Consider the following 16,660-nt stretch of genomic DNA (forward strand, 5'->3'; position numbering starts at 1 on the left):
GGGTTAGCTTCTTAAGTGCCGCAAATACCATAGAATTATAGAATGCTAGGTTGGAAGAGACCTCAAGGAGCATCTGGTCCAGTCTTTCTCAGAATCAGCGTGGTCTAGACAAGATGGCCCAGCACCCGGTACAGGCAAATCTTAAAAACGTCTGATGTTGGGGAATCCACCACTTCCATGGAGTGATTATTTCAATGGCTAATTGTTCTTACTGTGAAAAATTGTCCTCAGGTCCAATTGAAATCTCCAGGGGTTGTTTGTACCCACTTATCCCACATCTTTTCCATGTGACTACTTGTAAAAAGGGAGTCTCCATCTTTTTTGTAGCCACCGTTCAAACACTGGAACGTGGTGATAAGGTCTTCCTTAAGTGTTCCTTTCTCGAGGTTGAACAAACCCCGTTCTCTCAGCCTTTCCCCATGTGACAAGCTTCCCAGTCCACTGATCATCTTTGTGGCCCCTCTCTGGACCCTTTCCATCTTGTCCACATCTTTTCTTGGATAGCAGGGACCAAAGCTGAGCACAGTATTCCAAGAGTGGCCTGACAAGCACTGAGTACAGTGGGATAATGGCTTCTTGATCTCTGGTGATGATACCCTTGTTGATACAGTGCAGCGTCCCGTTGCCTTTCTTTGCTGCAGCAGCAGCACACTGTCCTCTCAATATTGAACTTGCTGTCCACCAGGGCCTTCAGGTCCCTTTCCACAGAGCTGCTTCCCAGACGTGCAGATCCCAGCGTGTGCTGTGTTCCTTGACTATGTTTTCTCAGGTGCAAGACCTTACTCATGTCCTTTTTGAACTTCATAAGGTTCTTGTTTGCTCACTCTTCCAGCCTATCCAGGTCTTTCTGCAGGGTGGCTCTCCCTTCTGAAGTGCCCACTTCTCCACTCAGTGTGGTATCATTGGCAAACTCAGTCAGGGTACACTTGATCCCATCACCCAGATCTCTTATAAAGATGTTGAACAGCATTGGGCCCAACATTGATCCCTGGCGGGCTGCACTTGTGGCGTTGTCATTTTGAATGGGAGCTAAGAGACAGATTGGATAATATCCAGGGAGCCATACAGAGGTTTTATATGCAATTGAAAATTTGAAGTTTTCCTCGTAAGTACCAGTATAAATCAGAAAGATTGCTTTATCTGTTTAAAGATGTGGAGGAAAGACCAATTAGGTCAGCTCTGCAACTCATTAACCTAGTGGTGTGGCAGTCATCCAAGAAGGGGCCATATACGCAACCTGTTTATATATGGTATGGTAAGAAATGTTGCTTAAAAAGTACAAAAAATCCCAAGAACAAAGGCCAAACCCCATGTCTTCTTTACCAATTAGTAGGCAACAGTCAGGTAACCCTTTTCTACTCAATTAAATCCAGTATAGTCTTGGTTATTTTTCTGTACAACTGAAGAGCTTCAGGAGGCGAGATGGCGATTTGCTCCTTAACTTCCTCATATCAGCCTCTGGCCAACCATTTAATGTTGTAAGATAAAAATGTGGAAACGAACTTGTGTTTCCCACTTTCTAGGCAAATGGTCTTGACAAGTAAGTTCCTACTGCAACAGCCTTCCTTGACCTTGGTCCAGTGGTGTTCTCCAGCACCACCGTGGTCTGCACCAACTTCTGTGGGGAGCGTAATCCTGATCCACATACCTTAGGTGTGGGCTGGCAATACTAACAGGGACGGAAGGATCCCCAGGATGGGGCTTACCTCACATCCAAGTTAGTCCCTTCGATCTGCCATTACAGCTTGATAAAAGAGGTGCCTCTAGGGTGTTTTAGAACTGTACTTTGTATGTATTTATTGCATGTTGATTATAATGGGATCCTAGGTGATAAGCTCTAATGTAGATCTCTGCTTCTAATAAGAGAATCCCCAGTCCTTGAACAGACAGAAATCTCCTTGAGTCATGTGAAAAACGTAGCACGTGGTTGAAAATGTGAGCATAGATAGAATTAAATCTTTGCAGGTTTGGCAGACTTTGAAGTCAAACAGGACTAGGTGCAGAGTTTTCCAGGGTGAAAGTCAGCTGAGCTATGGTTTCCAGCAGCTTAATTTGGAGGTTGGGTGCCTAAGCCCCACACTGGTGTTAAGGAAAGTTTCTGACCCTGGGTTCTGAGGCAGAGTTGGTTTATTGCACCTTGAGCTGGGTGTCTCCAGAGAGGGACCCCAGACAAAGTAATCCCTGGGCCTTTATCCCCTCACAGTCTATGCACCTGATTTCACTTACTCTTCATGTGCCCTGCATACACCTCATGGTCCAATGGCAATTTATGGTTTGAAGTCTTCTAACGCCTCATTGGATTCTTTCTCCCTGTCCATGTGGGCAGGCCATTAATTGTTCTTCCAGCTTGGGCCAGCCTTGGGGCCTTCCAGGGTCTTAAGCCTTATCTGAAGATAAGCAGGCTTTCTCTGTTTACTCCCCTGCTTGGCCTTTCCTGCTAACAAACAGAGTTCATTTAAAATTCATCTATATTAAGTTTTGAGCAGGGCCCACTTATGCTGAGCTGTACACAAATTACAATTAAACTTAAACCTGCACAAGTTATTTCTAATATTTTATAAATTAAACTTAATTTAATCCCCAACATTGGGTATGGAGAACATTTGGGGGAATCTGATACTTTTTTTAACAAAGGATGATAAATAAAGCTCTACTTTGATGATGTAAACAGAAAATAAAAAAGGAACCTAAAAGCTAAAGCACTAATGGGGCCATGAAGGGTGCAAGCCCTCATGAAGTGTTCTGTGTCTGAGCTCCACAGTCTATATTGCTTTTTGGCACTAAGCTCCTGAGTCAGAAGTTACTCAAACCTGGCTATCCAAGGGCATCTAGCACAGATATCCTAAGTGTAGCTTTTTGTCCTTGTGTGAGTATTTTGTTGTTGTTAAAAAAGTGTGTGCTTTACCTCTGGTTAGACTCTCAAGAAAACACCAAAAAGTGATTTTTTTGTTTCTCACAGGCAATTTTTGAGTGTTTCTGCAGTGCCATCTTTGTAAAGATAGAAGTTTTGTAGGACAACTGACAGGTATTTTCAGTTAAATATTCCAGTAATGCAAAATTAGGGTCTGTGCACTAGTTCAGAACTAGCTGAAAAGTGCAACTACACAAGTCTTTCAGATGTACAGTAGACTGTCAAGCAGAAGCTTTTATTCGGCTGCCTCACCACAGCTCAGTAAATAAAAAAAATTTAGTAACAAAGGCCTGAACAGTACAAGCACCTGGCCAATAACCACGGCTCGATGGGGAACAGGGGCCTGTGTTTTCAGTGCAGGATCCCAGGAATCAGGAGGAGATAAAGGTCTCCTCAAGGGGCAAGGGGAGCAGAGAGGGAGCAAGAGACACACAGTCTGTTCTAATAGTGAGGAGTAGGAGACTCTGAAGACTGTTGGGCCTGCAGCCTAATGCAGGTCATCCTAAAAGTGTTTTAAACAGTGGTACCTCAGGCAAAGAACTGGAGAATGGAGAAGACGAGGTGGCAGCCATGGGTTGCTGCTCGTCTTGAAGCTCCAGGGCTGAGGGGGAAGACAAGAATCTTATCCCCATGTCCTTCTTTTCCTACTGTTGTTTTAGAAACGTGGACTACTAAAGCACCACCATCTCCTTTTGGAGTCAAACTAAGCAGTTTCTGGCCTCAAACAGGTTGTGGCTGGCCCGGGCAGCAGAGGGGACCATTGCTGGTCACCTGGAGCTCTGTCCATGGGTTTGGGGGGAAGCAGTGTCTTCCAGACAGAATCCAGCCACAGTGATGAGAGAAGCAGAAGGTTTCTGGAACACGCCCCCACGTATGCATATGCTCATGTTATCATATGCTTACATCTGCATACGTATATGCATATACTGCAGATATGTAGATGTAATTGCTTATGCATATAATATATATTTACAACCCCCTTTGTGTTTTAAGCAGGAGGGATAGGGAGGGAGGGAGACAGAGAGATCCTGAGAGACAGAGGGGAAACTTAGGGAGAGTTGTAGGCAGAAGTTCTAGTCTCTGACTCAGCAGAAGCCAGTTTGGGACCCAACAGGAACCAAATGCTCCAAGGGGACAGGAGCTGCTCTAAACAGGCCAAAGAATGATGAAACCCCACAGCAAAGCGATCCAGGAGGAGATGCAGAAAGGCCAGGCTCCCCAGCTGGCTGTACAGGGAGATAAGCATTGCTCAAGTGTACTGCAGGGACAGAGTTTGCCTCCCGAGTCAGAGGGAAATAATGAAAAACTGCTGATTTTGTGATGAATAATGTATGTGTCAATGGAAAGTTATTGAAGAAAAATATAAAATTCAGTTATCCTGAAAAAAAATCTGTTAAATCCATGCTCTCTTTTGTTAAACACATTTATTGACTTCCCGTAGGTATGAATTAGGAGCAGCTTTGTTCATTGGATGGGCTGGAGCTTCACTCTGCATAATTGGTGGCAGTATATTCTGCTTCTCAATAGCTGAAAACAGTAATTCTCCAAGGTAAAACACAAGTTGTACATACTGAAAGAAATCAATACCAGTGCATTTGTACCCCCTGTATGTATGCGGTTTGATTACTGTTCCAAAACATTTTATAGTGAGATTCAGAAAGAGATTGTGTGGATAAAAGAAAATAAGGGGATTAAAGGATAATTTAATTAAGAAAAGCTATTGACTCAGAGCAAATACTCATGTTATATATTCTGCATAAATTTACTACCGCTGGAAAACAGTGCATTCACTGATGTAGGAAAAGTGGTTAGGTCACTTTACAGGTGTGAATAGACAAGTTTCTTTAATCCCAAATCATCAGATCAAAAGCAAAAGAGGTGAAGGACAGCAGTGGTGGCAGTGGGACCTCCAGCAGCAGAAAAGGAGTAATAATGAAGAGGCACAGCTGGAGGGAGGAACTGTTCACCTAGGATCTGCCACAGCCCAAGTATTTCACGATTCTGCCCTAATTTACGTAGCTGCGAACAAGGGATATGTGTTTATATAAAAGTGAATTGCAATGTCAAACTAGAATGGAACCACACAGAGAAGGAATGTGCCCCCTCCCCTGAAACTTGTAGGTAGTTTCCTCTACATTTCTTCTAGCTTTATTACTATAATGCCTGGATGCAAAGACCTTACCTGTCTGTGGGATGAGTTGTAAATACTTGTATTTTCTTTTCAGGAGAGGATATGCGTATAATGGAGCCACATCTGTGATATCTTCTCGTACAAAGGTCCACAACAGTGTCCCAGACAAAACCCCACCAAAGCACTTTGACAAGAACGCTTATGTTTAGTTGCACTGTTGGAAGACTCAAAGCATTTTAAAAATGATTTTGTACGTTTCATTCAGAGTGATTCCCCCCCCATTCCCAACTTCAATGTACTTACCACTAAGACAATGACTTTTAAAAATATTAACTTGCAGCTTTTTACATACTGATGTAAATTTTATTATGTAATATTTTAAGATTGATGTTGGTATTGTAAAGTTTATACCTGGAAATCACGAGCTGATGTTGCATTCTTGAAAAAAAATAAATGAGGTATTTACTAATTCAGTTTGTCATGTCAGTTGCCTATGGGAATGGCATCACACATGTCATATTGAGATATTGCAATAATCTCTGACTTGGGTTCAGTGCTGGACAAAACAACCCTAATCTGTACATCTGTACTGGTTAACAGGCAGAATATTTCACCACTTAGTGGTGACAGAATTGCAGAGTGCTTTGTAACTGCAACACCAAGACAGGTGGGAGTGGGAAAGTTCATCTCTGTATTCACAGGGTGGAAGAGCGTGCAGCTTGGCCACAGGAATAAGAAGGAATGGGTTGCAAATAAGTGTGGGATTTGGGTAAGCCGGAGTAGGTACTGATAGTAGTCTGGGCCAGTTGTTAACAAAACCCATTGCTGGTGAGGGTCTTGCCTGGCCTATGCAGAACTTGCCCACGTGTGACCACCAGCCTTCTGTGCGCTTGGCAGGAGAGCAGAGGTTGGGTGAGGCTGCAGCCTGCGGGGAGTGGCAGGGAGGAGGGCACAGCAAGGCTCAGAGACAGCTCCTTTGTTCTGCATTTGCTTTGTACCACTGGACTCCTGCCGTGCTTCAGCACTCAGCCCTGCTCGTGACAAGACACTTCCAGGGGGTTGTCTTCATTCCCTTCTGCTTGACACCTTTGGGTCTAGAATGGCTTGAAGCCACTGGGTTACAAAAGAGAAGGAAAACCCCAAGCAATGCCAGCTGTCTGCTCTGCCAGTGGCATGCCTGAAGGCATGACCAAATAAAAGCAGGCAGTACTAAACAGCACAATTTTAGATAATCCCGACTGAGTTACAACAGTTCAAAAATTCAGCTAGTATTTTTTTTGTCTGACCACAGAAATGTGATGATTTTTGAAGGAATATTTGCACAAGTCAATAAATGAAAAGAGAGATTAACCACAGAATGCTTTCTAGACTCAATCCCTAAAATCAGACACAAACTCAGGTTTGCTATGAGGTTTGAACAGATGGACCTTTGGAGTTTCAATAAAAATTGGTTATTTTGGGACAACGGTGTAAATATAAAAAAATGAACAGTCCTAATTAATAATGACACTATGACAGAAAAGGTTTTTTAGACACCACCTAAATTACATCAGAACCGCAAAATCATTCAAGGTTCTTTTTACTTTATTTTTGTACTTTGTTTAAGTTGAAACACTACTGTGTTTTTTTAAGAAGGCAGCCAGTATGGACAAAACAGAAATACCAAAGTACTTCTGCAATGGCAGGTCAGTGATTTTCTCACTTGACATTTTAATTTTTTTCCAATTTCTGTGCTTTTATGTTCACAAAGACTCAACTTCAATACAAAAAAACCCAAGTAAACCAACTTCCCAAATAGGAGGCATTTAATAATAATTAGCTTTATAGCTGAGGCTTTTTTCTTTTCATTTGGTGTTTATTGTAAACCATGGTAGAAACTTAAATGTTTAATACATGGACACATTTTCTTTAAAATGTTCACAATTTTATATAAAGTTTATGATAAAATACATGAAAATATGCATTAAAAATTGTATAAAGTAATATTCTGCAGTATATTCTGTTCATTGGCTAACAGGCTTTCTAGCAAGACAAGTTTCAATCTTTAATGTAAACATTAGAGGCAAAATCTTCACCTCAGTGAAATGAAAGAGACTTCCACCACTGAATTCATGAGTGTGCTGGTTTTGGCTTGGGTAGAGTTAATTTTCCTCACTGTGGCTAGTATAGGACTTTGTCTTGGATTTGTGCTGGACACAGTGTTGATAATACAGAGATGTTTTTGTTATTGCCAAGCAGAGCTCACACAGAGCCAAGGCCTTTTCTGTTTCTCATACTGCCACACTGGCAAGGAAGTTGGGGGTGCATGGGAGGTTGGGAGGAAACATGGCTGGGACAGGTGACCCCATCTGACCAAAGGAATATTCCATACCATATGACATCACACTCAGTATATGAAGTGGGGGGAAGGAGGAGGAAGAGGGAGGACATTTGGAGTGATGGCGTTTGTGTTCCCAAGTCACCCCTATGTGTGATGGGTCCCTGCCCTCCTAGAGATGGCTGAACACGTGCCTGTCCATGGGAAGATGTGAATTAATTCCTTGTTTTGCTTTGCTTGTGTGCGTAGCTTTTGCTTTTCCTGTTAAACTGTCTTTATCTCAACCCATGAGTTCTCTCAATTTTACTCTTCCAGCTCTCTCCCTGATCCCACTGGTGGGAGAGCGAGCGAGTGGCTGCTGGAGCTTGGTCGCTGGCTGGGGTTGAACCACCACAATGAGAAAGAAGAATTACTCTCAATTTCCAAATAGACATGGCCAGTATATTTCAGCATTCTTTTTCAGATTCAGACTGAAAGACAGGAGAGCTCTGTAAACAGTATTCCTTGTTATTATATGACCCATGAGAGAAATTAATAGGAAACACTTGATGTTTTCAACTGCATTTTCAACCCCAGCAGAACCCAAAAGTAGGGCCTCCCATCAGGAATGGAACACTTATATATCTGAAGAATCACTCCAGTCTGTTACAGTCACTAAGCTGCTTTTTAACGTGCTTGTATTATCAGCTTCATGAAGGCCTGTTAAAACAAACAGACAAAAAAATTAACAATTATTAATTTTAAAAATTAATAATTATTAATGCTCTTTTGGGGGTATTTTTACTTTGTATTTATCTGAGAGATAAAATGACATGCTATGTGAGCAAACACCCATGGACTTCAGGAAGTCCCAAATTTCAACCAGTGAGGAAATGACAAATGTTGATAAAATGAAGGCTGTTTCGGTCAAAGAATACAATGCACAGTACAAGCAGGTAGTGTCAACATTACTTTCCCTTCAAAAATAACCCTGAGTCTCTTTATGTAACTGACACAGCTTTACATATATTGAAATGTTAGAGTTAGAAACTACTATATAAGTTCTTTGTAAGATTCAGGCTTTTACTATAGCAGTAGTTCAAATATTAATCTCAGCCTGGTAGGTCACTTAGACATCTTGAACAAACCTGAAATTTTGTTATTATTATTCTCAAGACAAAATAAGAAAGTTGCCCTCCTCCCTTAAATTTGTGAAGAACAAAAAAATCCTGGATTATTACTTTTTAATATAAGGTTGAAGTCTGATAATACTGTATGCTTTAAAATCTCAAATTCAAATTTCTTGGCATCTCTGTATATTCATGTGTGTGTGGTTTACATATAACTAAGTATCATAAATATATGACATGTAGATGTCATAAAACCAAGCACACAGTTTTTCTTACTTGTTCATTTCTTACAAAACACCATCTACTGAATTACAACGTGTAATACACTGTACTTAAATTCTCCTCTAGGTGTGTCAGTCACTTAAGGCTTAGTATGAATATGTTACCTTCCTCCTTTGGTACACTTTTCTTCGGAAGACCCCATGCATGTACCACTGATGCAGCATTGGACTCATTTTTCTGAACTGTCAGTGCCTTCTGACCTCTGTCATCTTTCATCAATAAAATATCTTCCTCTATCGATGATATATCCCAATCATCTTCATCAGCTTCTGTGAACTAACAGGAAAAAGAAAAAACATGCCTTTTTCCTCTGTCTGTTCAACTTGTCCTGAGATCTTCCATAAACTCAACAAGGTGAAAATGCCAAAGAAAATGTACTGGCACATGGCCTTTATGACATCTATCACAACAGTTTTAAAATCCACATTGATTCAATTACCTAAATGATACTAATTCACTGTTACAGTTAATTAAAGTTAAAACTGGTTTGTTTTTTTTGAAGTCAGGAACTGCAACATTAAAAGTTCTTCCAGTTTTATAGCTGGCAGAAACCTCTGTTTTCAGGTATTACATGTGTAACTTGAAAAAGGATTATCTTTTCTGGAATATTAGCTATTCCAATGGGATGAAAGTCCTTTAAGCATTAGAATGTATATTACTTATAGGATAATAAAGATATGCCATGTTACCATGCAAGGTGGCATTTTATAAGCATTCTGTAGTCACGCCAGGAAAAAATATTGCAAAAAAGGCTGTTTCAATTTGAAACCAATTTATTTAAAGAGAAAATTAAATAATGAAAATTAAAAAACCACACAATCCTCAAATGTAAAATATACATTCCTCTGAAGACTCACTGTCAGCATGTACAAGCATATTTTAATTAAGTGGTGGATTTGCATAATGAGTTCACAAAATGAGAGTCAGTCAAACAGATGAACTTGAAGGCATTGAGTCCATGGTCCTTCTTACCTCATATGCCTGAGAACTAAGTATCTTCATTCAGATTTAGAAAGAAGAGCTACAGCATTTCCCTATCTGTCAATCAGATGTAGTTCAATGGATTTGAGCCATTATTAGAGAGCTTAACTGTGGAAAGTGAATAATGGTTTCTTACAAAGCTAAAACTAGTTCACTGGAATCTCCCAGTGTTATAGAAAGGATACAGAAGGTGCTTCTATTGCACAGAAGGAAGGTTCAGATGCTATTAGAAAACAATGTAAGGTATGTACATGCTAGAGAAAAATCAACAAATATGAACGTGTCGTATGTCTCGAAAGAAGGGAAGAGATTGCAGTAATGCTTTATCTTGCAACATATTTCCATTTTAACATTGCAAACTGTTTTTCAAAAACTGACAGATCTGTTCAGTGTGCTGTATTATTAACATACCAGGATTCAACATTGTGCTGTTTCAAATAATCTGCATTTGGAGGGTGTGGTAATGGGAAAGTCAGTCACACATATTGAAAAAAGCTGAACAAAGTTTCCTCAAACATTCAGAAAGTACAAAACCCAGAGAAAAATGTCAACTTCAAATAGAATTCAGTTTTGATTGAGTGTAAATACAGCACCAATCAAAACTGCTAAGCAGTTTTATTAACTCAAGGAGTTATTCCATAGAAATACCATAATCCATATGATGTCTGGTACAGGTGAACTCAGGTAATACAGCTTCGTGTAAGCACAAAATTAATTTTCTCTACAATGTTTCTAAGTAACTTCTGTGAAACATGACCTTTATAAAACATAAGATAATGGGATGCCTTACAAAGGTTTTATTGTATTGTGGGGTTTGAGAATGACCATTAGCAGCTGTAAGCATTTGAGCTATTAGTACTGAAGCTAATAAAGCATTCTGGATTTTCAGAGAGAACATCATTCTAATGGCTTCTTGTGCTTATGTCTTTTGGCACTTTTGAAAACCCCAGCTAAGGTTTAAAGAATTGACTTGAACTATACATTACATTTAAACATATCAATATGGACATGAATATATGCCCATTCATATATAATTACCAAAGAATACAAGATGGTGTGTTCTTCTGTAAAGATTCCAGAAACGAAGTAGCAATGCCTGCCCTAGGTCCATAAACTCATTTTGAACTCATCATGTCCATACAGGAAAACACACCACTGTGTTAATACATCAGGGACACAATGTATTTTAAATGTAGTACAGCAAAAATATTTTTCATAAAATCATGGAATGATTTGGGTTAGAAGGGACCTCAAAGATCACCAAGTCGAATGATGGGCAGGGACACCTTCCACTGCACCAGGTTGCTCAAAGCCCCATCCAACCTGCTCTTGAACATTTCCAGGGATGGGGCATCCACAGCTTCTCTGGGGAACTTGTTCCAGTGTTTCATCACCCTCACAGTAAAAAATTTCTTCCTAATAACTAATCTAAACCTACCCTTTTTTCATTACAGTGTAATTTTCTGTCCAGGAGGATCTGTTCTGTGATCTTTCTGAGCACAGAAATGAATCTGACTGGTCAATAGTTCCCAGGGTCCTCCTTTTTGCTCTTTTTAAAAATGAGTCTGACATTTTCCTTTTTTTCTGTCAGGGACTTCACCCAACTGCCATGACTTTTCAATTATCATAGAGAGTGGCCTGGTGACTACATCAGCCAATTTCCTTGGGACCCTGGGAAGCATCTCATCAGGTCCCATGGATTTGTTAAGTTCAGTCTCCTCTGGTGGTCTCAAACCTATTTTCTATCACAATTTCCAGAGTCCTTACCTTGAGATTCAGGGGATTGATAGATGTGGGAAGAGAGCTTATCAAGGAAAACTACAACATCTTTAAAACATAGATTTTAAGGCTTATTTTGCTCTTGAAGCCCAAATTCCTTAACACAGTTGGCCACTGTTGACAGATCTTTAAAAAAATGTAACATCCATCAAAACAACATACTAGGAAAGCAAGTAAAGAAGGTCTCTCTGTGCTGTTAGAATAGAAGATAAACTAAACTTTAGGCTAGTTGTAGTAATCCAAACCAGTCATGGTATAAGCTAAATAAGTAGTGTGGATGAAGTCACTTGCCACAGATCCCTTGCTAGCACTTTCCTATATACCAGTGCAGATGTACCCAAAAAGACTACTTAGCTGTAATTCCAAAACTGTCTTTGAGAATTAAGTTCTTTGCTGCATCAAGATGATTTCAGCATGAAAAAAAAGAGTAACATATACACACATAGTTCAATTACTTAATGTAATAATAATTAATATTAAAAGTGATACCTTCGGTTCTTTCACTTCTTCTTTCTTAATAAATGCCTGTGCAACATTTATTCCTCCAGCTGGTTTGTTCTTATTTCCATGGTTAGAAAGACTCTCTCCAACTTGTTTGGTCAGTTTTTGGATAACTGTTTCTAAAGTTCAGAAAAAATTATATAGATGGTTTCCATTCACAAGGAAAGGACTTTACTGTACACCCTCTAGAAATCTTCCACAAAGTAAAAATAAGCAAAAGAAGTCACTCTGAGACAGGGATTGTCTCTTTTTCTGCATTTATATAGGAGAGCATAATACACAGCTCTAAGTCCTACATTAATAGAAACGCATTAGCAAAAACATGAAGTGTACACCTATATATACATACACTCAAGACTAGATAGTCTGCCTTCATTATGTTTTCTAATACAGAAATATTATCATGAAATGCAAAATCATGCACAGCTGTTACAATATCCATACACAAAAGTAGTGAAAAACCTTTTAAAGTTTTGGAAGGTGTTCCAGTTTCTTCAGTTTCATTTTTCTCCATCCCATCCACATCATTTTTGCCAGAAACCTTCTGAAAAGCATGGGCTTTGCTGCTTGTTGGCTTGGACTGCTTCTGCAACATTTTTGGTGATACGTAAGACTGTTTAATGTCATCTTCATCGGCTTCTTCCTCTGAACTGAATGGTGGTGTTCTAAGCAAAAACACATGCAACATGAGGACTTACTAGGTTTCAGTGACTGCATCACTACATATGTATTTACCTTCCTTGTATTTTCCTTTCCAATAACATGTGCATCATTTTTAATGGGAAAAAAACAAGAATCTCCCCTAAATTCTAACTATAAAAAAACCCACCCTATTTAAAAGAAATCACACTGCTAAGTAAATTCAGGAAGTTATTACAAAACCATCTCTTATACAGACATGACTCTTTTCATTTATGCAACCATCTTTACAAAACAAGAGACCAGTATATATAACAAATCTTGCCAGGCAAACTCAAATAGGCCTTCATGGATCAGCAGGTAAAGCAAATTTCAGGGTCAAGGAATCTGCACCACAAAAAGTCTGTTCTGACATTAGTTAGATGAAAATAATATAGGAATTTTTCAGTGCAGGAAATTGCAAAGTAATGTAGCCGATGTGAAAGGAATATGGAATATTGTGTTTAATTTTGGTTGTAGTATGAAAACATCAGTAAACTGAAAAAATTAGGTTAACAAAGCCTCTAAATGCCTTTAAGTGGGTTGAAAAAGCAACTAAGAAAGAAACCAAAGGAAGTTTTAATTGATCTTACTGAGTGTCTCTTTCTTGGATCACAACAAAGACCACAGCTGCTGAAAGGAAAACATGCTACCTTTCAGGGATTATAATAAAACACTCAAATGGAGTAATACTTTAAACCAAAATATGAAATATGCAGCCCAGAAAGTGTTCATGATTTTAGCTTAATATTAACTTTTGTGTGGCAAATGTGAATATTCAGTCACCAAAAAAGTCTTCTTCAAAAAAACAAGGGAACAAAACATACGTGATGCTAGGTGTCTTTGTGGAAACTCCACTTCCAAGAATCTTCCTGGATCTAAAAGTAACAAGACAAGTTATTTCAAGACTGACAGTCAACTAAGCAAGCATAAAGTTTTATACAGAAGTTATCTGAACTCTTTGCCCAATTCTTGTAGCTGGGGGCGGGTTCGGATCCCGGTCAGGGAAACTCCCCCGGGGCAGATGGAGCTCGTCAGCCCTGTAAGGCAATCCATCTAAGAGAAGGTCACTCTAAACAAACCTACATCCTGAGGACCTCACTGCCATTGTCCAAGCTCACTTGGCCCCGGCAGATGAACCTCAGGATTAAAGGGTGGGCTCAGTTCAGCGCACACTGTGTCTCACCTAAAAAATCCACTGCGCAGGCTCGAAGGGTTAATGACCTTTCCCAAATCTTCGCTTGCGAAGACTGGCCATACATACAGTAGCTGGGGAAATGTTCGCACCAGCCATAAAACCCCAAACCTATAGGACTGTTACCTAAGGTAACAGGACCTGAGTACTCTTAGAATGGCATCTCTTACTTTGGTGTAGACGTGTACTCAGTGATGACCGTTCTTTGTCCAGGTGTGCGGACAGCTGGTGAAGACCGTTTTACTGTTTTTTGTGGCGTGGCAGGTGAGGAAGTTCCCAATTGACTGAATTTCTGTTTATCTACAAGGAAAATTATCTATCTCATTCTTAGAAACAATGTCCAGTATCTTTTATATTTAATTTCTACAATTAAAGATGTCTGCTGCAGACTACAGTTTTACAAAAATAAAAAGAAAAAAAGTAATTCTTTTCTTCAAAGCAGTCCTGAGCTACCGTGTGCTGAGTTAAAGAGTGCAGCAATTTGGCAGAAAATAAACCCCCTTGCTTTCCAGCTGGTCCTCGGAGATCAGATGCCTCTTGGTAAGAATCACATGCACCAGGTGTTTTGACCCAGGAAATTAAGCTTGTGACTGCAAGTGTATTGTCAGTGCTATAAACAGCAACTCTGCAGTTAATGTATATATATCACTGGCCATCCGAAGGAACTGCATATGTTGCATTTAATAAACTGTTCTATTCATGAACTCAAATGGCTCCTTTGAATGTGACCAGACCTATACTTAACAGATTGTTCCTGCACTGAGCCTCAGGCCTATAGTTACGCTTTTGCAACAAGATGATGCAGTAACAGGTGCTGAAGACCCCACAGAGGTTATGTATGCACCAGAAAATGTGATGAATGGGTTAATAGCCTTAGGCTTAAACATTCCTATATCCAAATGTCAATGGCCTGAAGGAGGTTAAGTTCCTCAGAGTCTGGTGAGTTAAAGGAACTGCTTCTGACACCCTGGAACAAAAATAGACGATGGGCAGAATCTGTCTAGTGTGAAAGAATTACAGTAGTTAATGGGAACTTCAGGATATTGGTGCAAACATATCCCTGTTTTTTCTATTATTGCCCATCCCTTATACAATTTGCTCAAAAAGGGAGAATCATGGGAGTGGACTGAGCAACACACAAGGCTGTTCCAACAGCTCAGTCCTACACACTCAGTGACCCTACTATAGCAGAATGGGGTTCTGTTAAGAACATGGTACTTACTGCAACCTGTTTCAAACTGGCCCTGATGAACCGAAGAGATTCAGCTTGACTACATTTAAAGAGACAGAAGAGAGATATTCTGAGTTTGAAAATGGACTTATTAGTTCAAGCAGTTAAATAAGTCGAGTCACTAATGGGTAACACGTCCGGACAAACCGCGATGAGACTTGTATTGTTTTCCCTTTCCAGGAATGATACCAGGAATGATGTCAGCACACCTTCACTGAACATCACATCTAAGGACTGCTTATCCTTCTTGTAGGAGCAATTATTACCATCATGAACCAAATCTGGTTCACACATCAGCAAGCTTGACCTGCAGGGTGGAGACCCTCACTTCTTTTATCTATGCTAATCAATATGGTAACTATAGTACATTCTGCACCACACATGCTTCTAACTTGTGAAATTTACTGTGGCAGCAAATATAAGGGAAGGAGATGAGGGCACTTTGCCCACTGAAATTAGAAAGGTAACCTGAAATAAAGTCACTGAATTTGAAAGGGAATTTCAATTCTAGTGGCATCTAATCAATTTTACTTACGATCTCGTTAAGAAGACAGCCACAGCTTTTGTCTTAACAATAGATGATGCTTCAGTATATACTATATATGAAATCATTGTATTAGGATTAAATCACAACAGCACTGTAGTCTATGCATCAGAACACAGAGTAGGGGCCTGAGAGATCAGAAATAAATGGCAAACCACTGATGTCAATGCGTGAGTTGTATGGAAATAACAAGGACTTACTTGTGAAAGTAACACCATCAAAGCCCAAGACATTGTCTTGACACAGAGCAGAATGTCTGTCATTTTGAGATACATCCCAATGATATTTCCAAGACAATAGTTGTATATATTGGAAGAGGATATGTATAAGAATGCTTTGTGATTGTGTATTTGTAGATAACATTACTGTAGATGCATGTAATTGTTCAAATATTTGTCTTTGCAATTCTGTTACAATTACAGGATTTGACTTCAATTATTCAGCTCCTGTATTGTCTTACCAACTGTTACAACCAAACTACACACTAATTTAAGATTTGTTGCCTGTACCTATTGGAATGAACATTACCTTAGTGAAGAGATTGTTACGACATGATTTACAATGACTGTTAACATGAACCTGAGAAAACAGCTGAAAGACTGGTCTCTACCCATCATAATGCAGAAGAAATACATAGTGTCTTGGAATGTGTGAAGATGAATAGCACCAGTGGGGAGACCCCCTTTTCAGATGGTCATGCACCGCTACAGGAATTTTCAATAGGCTACTTCATCCTTTTGTTATTTATACTGACTCTAATATGTTTTGCTTTAACAATATTCATGTATGTAAAAATCTGGCTAATATCCATCTGAAACACCTAAGGTCTGGGTGTGGTGTAATGAAAGGTGTGGGGGGAGAGGTACAAGCAATTGCCCTACAGAGACACCCCAAAAATCAATTATATACAGGTGTGACAGGGGCACCAAATTGAAGGCGTGAGTGTAGTCAACTGGTGGATAATGTAGGAATGAGCCCTACAGCCATGAGATATATGATGA

At 39.7% G+C, this 16,660-nt stretch overlaps 2 protein-coding genes across 6 annotated transcripts in view; one reads left to right on the forward strand and one right to left on the reverse strand.

The window, feature by feature from the left end:
- Window positions 1-5,511, forward strand: part of CLDN10 (claudin 10) — a 58,813-nt gene extending 53,302 nt beyond the window's left edge. For 2 of the 3 annotated variants that reach the window (XM_017821110.1, XM_017821109.1), the window contains exons 4-5: window positions 4,353-4,460; window positions 5,137-5,511. In XM_017821110.1, coding sequence (XP_017676599.1) covers window positions 4,353-4,460; window positions 5,137-5,251 — 223 coding nt within the window. In that variant the 3' untranslated portion in view covers window positions 5,252-5,511. The remainder of the gene's footprint in view (window positions 1-4,352; window positions 4,461-5,136) is intronic. The other variant, XM_017821111.1, reaches the window with a different exon arrangement.
- A 1,861-nt stretch (window positions 5,512-7,372) lies between these two features.
- The window catches only part of DZIP1 (DAZ interacting zinc finger protein 1), a 42,553-nt gene continuing 33,265 nt past the window's right edge, over window positions 7,373-16,660 (reverse strand). For all 3 annotated transcript variants that reach the window (XM_017821105.1, XM_017821103.1, XM_017821104.1), the window contains 6 exons: window positions 14,055-14,184; window positions 13,517-13,567; window positions 12,474-12,676; window positions 12,000-12,130; window positions 8,855-9,026; window positions 7,373-8,058 (listed from right to left, as the gene is read on the reverse strand). In XM_017821105.1, the coding sequence (XP_017676594.1) occupies window positions 7,976-8,058; window positions 8,855-9,026; window positions 12,000-12,130; window positions 12,474-12,676; window positions 13,517-13,567; window positions 14,055-14,184 (770 nt within the window). In that variant the 3' untranslated portion in view covers window positions 7,373-7,975. The remainder of the gene's footprint in view (window positions 8,059-8,854; window positions 9,027-11,999; window positions 12,131-12,473; window positions 12,677-13,516; window positions 13,568-14,054; window positions 14,185-16,660) is intronic.

This window comes from Lepidothrix coronata, unplaced genomic scaffold (assembly GCF_001604755.1).
Source record: "Lepidothrix coronata isolate B3197 unplaced genomic scaffold, Lepidothrix_coronata-1.0 Scaffold88, whole genome shotgun sequence".
NCBI lineage: Eukaryota > Metazoa > Chordata > Aves > Passeriformes > Pipridae > Lepidothrix > Lepidothrix coronata.